At 39.1% G+C, this 1,617-nt stretch overlaps 1 protein-coding gene across 1 annotated transcript; it reads left to right on the top strand.

Annotated features, from left to right (window-relative positions):
• Positions 1 to 564: 564 nt before the first annotated feature.
• Positions 565 to 1,200, top strand: TEOVI_000711600 (cyclin 2; the record flags this gene model as incomplete). Its single annotated transcript, XM_067221594.1, has 1 exon — positions 565 to 1,200. The coding sequence occupies one exon, from the start codon at positions 565 to 567 to the stop codon at positions 1,198 to 1,200; it is 636 nt and encodes a 211-aa protein (XP_067077695.1).
• Positions 1,201 to 1,617: the final 417 nt, after the last annotated feature.

Raw genomic sequence — 1,617 nt, 5'->3', positions numbered from 1 at the left:
AAAGAAAAATCAAAAAAGGGTGCATCTCAGACCATTCCTTTGTAGCAAACATTTGGTTTAAACAAGTGCAGGACTGTGATATAAGGAAAGGAAAATAGTTAAGTGAGCAAGAGGGAGAAATACAGAAGGGAGCGGAATATCGTCATAAACAGTTGACACGAGAGAAAGAGAGAGAAAAAAAAAGAGAGAGTTTGTGTGTGAGTTTGTGTGTGAGTGTGTGTAGTTAATATCATTATCAGCGGGTAGTGTCAGCATCTAACAACAATAAGAGGAAGAAGGCTCGTGTCGTGTGTTGGAGGGGAGAAGGTGTGTGGTATCGCGGATACACAAGCAAGAAAGAAAAATAAATAAATAAATAAATAAATAAGGAAAGAAAGCTGGAGGTGGAGGTGGGGAAAATCGATAGAAAAGGAAAACAAGAAAAAAAAACAAAAGGAAATAATAATTCAAAAGGGAAAGTACAACGCGTGTGAGGAGAGGGACAAGTGTGTCTGTTTGTCTGTTTGTGTGTAGGAAAGTGTGTCCGAGACACAGCATAATAACGTACATTGGTGTAGTTTGCGTATGACCATTATGATGGACGGCCCAAAATCTTCTACGCGAGCTACTGAAACAATTAATCAAAGCGATGGGCAGCATCGACAGCAGTGGTGCGACCGTCAGCAGACGGGGCGTAATTGCAATAGTGCAGGCAGCGATTCCCAATCAGCGGATCCACAACAATCGGGATTACATGAGTTAGGGCAATTGACAGCAGTGGCAGTAGAGCGTCGGTGCGTGGAACAGCGGCATTTAGAGCACCTTTACCAATCCGCTTTTCACAGCAGTCATGTTCCTGCAATATCTGTGTGGAATTACATGCGTCGCATAGGCAAATACTCACGGTGCTCACCAGAATGCTTCATCATCTGTATCATATTCATTGATCGGTACGTTGCAGCAACGAATTGTCCAATAACTTTTCGGAACATTCACCGGCTTTTGATAACTTCAATGTTGGTGAGTGTAAAGTTGCGGGATGACTCATTTTATAGCAATTCTTACTTTGCAGGTATTGGTGGCGTTAGTAATGAGGAACTTAATAGATTAGAGATTGAGTTTCTCATGACAATTGATTGGCGCACATGGGTGGAACCAAGTGATTTTAACATGTACTGTGAGCAACTGAGATCTCGTTGCTCGGCGAATCAGGAGCAGTAAAATGCTGGAGCGGAGAAGCGTTGAGTAAAACAGGAGAAATGGAAGAAGAAGGGAAAATTGTATGAAAGAAAAGAAAAAAAAAAGAGAATTAATTAAGATAGTATAAAAAATGAAAAAAAAAATAAGACAAAGCTATCAAGAGTGCTAACAAATAAAAGGAATGATCGACCCTTGACGTTTCTGAAGGGCATGCGTGTGTGTGTGTGTGTGTTCACATATTTGTTTATATTTATTTTTGCTTGTGTATTTATTTATTTATGAAGATGCAAGTGAAAGAAAATGTGTGTGGTTGCTTGGATGGTTGACCGTTTTTTTTTGTATTTGTTGCCTTGGTGAAGCAATCAAGGCTGAAAACAAAAACAAATAAATAAAATAAACGAAATTCAAAGAAGAATTGGTATATATATATATATATAT

This window comes from Trypanosoma equiperdum (assembly GCF_001457755.1).
Source record: "Trypanosoma equiperdum strain OVI genome assembly, contig: ctg_1474, whole genome shotgun sequence".
Lineage (NCBI taxonomy): Eukaryota > Euglenozoa > Kinetoplastea > Trypanosomatida > Trypanosomatidae > Trypanosoma > Trypanosoma equiperdum.
The sequence above is the reverse complement of the archived record's forward strand: the minus strand, read 5'-3'. Positions and strand labels throughout refer to the sequence as shown.